Genomic DNA, 2,920 nt, shown 5'->3' on the forward strand with positions numbered 1-2,920 from the left:
AAAAAAGGAATGGAATAATTTAGAAATCTCATAAACATATTTTATCCACAATAGAATATAAATGACATATCAAATGTTGAAAGTGAGACATATTGAATTGCAATGCCAAATATTGGCTCCTTTTTGATTTCATGGAGCTACAATTCCAAAAAAGTTGGGACGGTAGCAATAAGAGGCCAGAAAGTTAAATGTACAAATAGGAACAGCTGGACACTTTGAATTGCCCTGTTGCTGAAATGTGCTATACAAATAAAGCTGCCTTGCCTTGGAGGACCAATTTGCAACTTATTGGGTCAATTGGCAACATGATTGGGTATAAAAAGAGCCTCTCAGAGTGGCAGTGTCTCTCAGAAGTCCAGATGGGCAGAGGATCACCAATTCCCCCAATGCTGCGACAAAAAATAAGGGAGCAATATCAAAAAGGAGTTTCTCAGAGAAAAATTGCCAATAGTTTGAAGTTATCATCATCTACAGTGCATAATATCATCCAAAGATTCAGAGAATCTGGAACAATCTCTGTGCGTAAGGGTCAAGGCCGGAAAACCATACTGATGCCCTGATCTTCGGGCCCTTAGACGCATTGCATCACACACAGGAATGCTACTGTAATGGAAATCACAACATGGCTCAAGAATACTTCCAGAAACATTGTCAGTGAACACAATCCACCGTGCCATTCGCCGTTGCCGGCTAAACTCTATAGGTCAAAAAGAAGCCATATCTAAACGGGAACCAGAAGCGCAGGCTTTTCTCTGGGCCAAGGCTATTTAAAGTGGACTGTAGCAAAGTGGAAAACTGTTCTGTGGTCGACGAATCAAAATTTGAAGTTCATTTTGGAAACTGGGACCCATGTCATCCGGACTAAAGAGGACAAGGACAACCCAAGTTGTTATCAGCGCTCAGTTCAGAAGCCTGCATCTCTGATGGTATGGGGTTGCATGAGTGGTGTGGCATGGGCACCTTGCACATCTGGAAGGCACCATCAACGCTGAATGTGATCCATTTCTAGAACAACATATGCTCCCATCCAGACGTCGTCTCTTTCAGGGAAGACCTTGCATTTTCCAACAAGACAATGCACCACATACTGCATCATTACACATCATGGCTGCGTAGAAGAAGGATCCGGGTACTGAAATGGCCAGCCTGCAGTCCGATCTTTCACCATAGAAACATTTGGCCATCATAAGAGGAAGATGCAACAAAGAAGACCTAAGACAGTTGAGCAGCTAGAAGCCTGTATCAGACAAGAATGGGACAACGTTCCTATTCCTAAACTTGAGCAACTTGTCTCCTCAGTCCCCAGACGTTTGCAGACTGTTATTAAAAGAAGAGGGGATGCCACACAGTGGTAAAAATGGCCTTGTCCCAACTTTTTCGACATGTGTTGATGCCATGAAATTTAGAATCAACTTATTTTTCGCATACAATTATGCATTTTCTCAGTTTAAACATTTGATATGTCATCTATGTTGTATTCTAAATAAGATATTGAAATTTGAAACTTCCACATCATTGCATTCTGTTTTTATTCACAATTTGTACAGTGTCCCAACTTTTTTGGAATCGGGTTTGTACATAGAGCCATGCTGTGTGGTGGGTAATTGAAAAACAAGTACAGAAACATTATCAGGTGGTGCAGGTGTTGTAGAGTCTGAGACATTTGGAAGTTTTGGTCTTGTGTCAGAATCAACAGCACTTTAACTCGGTCTTGTATCGGCCTCAAAAGAAGAATCTTCATTTTTTTCACGTTTTATCATGGCAGGCAGTCTGGGACTTGCACTGATCTGGTCTCGATACACTTTGATCTTGGTGATGACTTTGTCTAGGTTTAGGTGGTCTTGACTACAACACTGCTGACCAGTCACAGAATTCAAATCCAATGGGACACAGATAAATAATTCTACCTTATCCATTGCCATATCCCAGACTCTACATAGATCTTCCTCATCATCTTCAGGGAGCTGCATTTGACCTTCAGAGTCCACCTCCGAATGCTCTGTCACCATCTGCAAGACATGACCATTTTACAATTAAATTCCAATTGTTAGGTATATTGGACAATGTGCTGCAAAGAGTGACAGCACATAGAAACAATGAGTGATGCAGTAAAGAAGTAAAGATGCTCCCATAAATTCAAAAGAACCTTTTCATTTAAAATTACTTGATTAGTGGTCTCTAAATTAGCTGATCGTAAAAAGCTACTGTTAAAAAGGACACAAAAGTAAAAGCAGCTCACTGCTTGATCTCCAGTGAGTCTGTGATTGAAACAGTGCTTACTAAAACAATATCATAACTCAAATTTGACATTACTAGAAACTGACACCTTACATGGATGAGACGAGTCAGTGTGCTGAAAAGCCAGTGCTTGCTGTAAACGGTGTCTCCAATGGCATCCAAATCTCCGTCCTCTTCTCCATCATCTGCGTCTGGGGGAGGTGATGGGTTTCGGTCCATTATAGGAGACTGTATTCCAGTTGGAGATGAGGATCTCTCAGTCTCCACTTCCTCAGCACTATCAACACTGTTGTCTGGGAAAACAAACAGTGGCACAGATTAGAGTTTAGTTATAAACTACACCATGAGGTCCTTACACAGGTAGTTAATAGCTCAGGTGGCATTAAATCACCAATGAGAAGGATTGCTTTATGGAAGTACTGGATGGGGAGGATTTGGGAATTATTGTCAAGTTCACTGGACCAGCAAAATCAGACATCCAGGCTTAATCTCACTCCCCTTATTTGCTACTTTTTCGCTCCTTTGAACCCGAAGTGTTTCTGGCCTTTGTGAAGGTCTTCTCAAACCTCTTAATCCTATACGTTCTCTGGTTTATTGGCATTCCTTTAAACCTATCACAATCGTCTTGGGCAGGCTTAAGTTGTTTTAGTCGTGCAACAGAAAACTCAGATTGGACAGATAG

General features: G+C 41.3%; 1 protein-coding gene across 1 annotated transcript in view; it reads right to left on the reverse strand.

Annotated features, from left to right (window-relative positions):
* saal1 (serum amyloid A-like 1) overlaps positions 1 to 2,920 on the reverse strand; it is a 10,882-nt gene that overhangs the window by 5,665 nt on the left and 2,297 nt on the right. The window contains exons 2-3 of the mRNA XM_032524053.1: positions 2,332 to 2,531; positions 1,908 to 2,009 (exon numbers count right to left, since the gene is read on the reverse strand). Coding sequence (XP_032379944.1) covers positions 1,908 to 2,009; positions 2,332 to 2,531 — 302 coding nt within the window. The remainder of the gene's footprint in view (positions 1 to 1,907; positions 2,010 to 2,331; positions 2,532 to 2,920) is intronic.

Source organism: Etheostoma spectabile, chromosome 8 (genome assembly GCF_008692095.1).
Source record: "Etheostoma spectabile isolate EspeVRDwgs_2016 chromosome 8, UIUC_Espe_1.0, whole genome shotgun sequence".
NCBI classification, from domain to species: domain Eukaryota; kingdom Metazoa; phylum Chordata; class Actinopteri; order Perciformes; family Percidae; genus Etheostoma; species Etheostoma spectabile.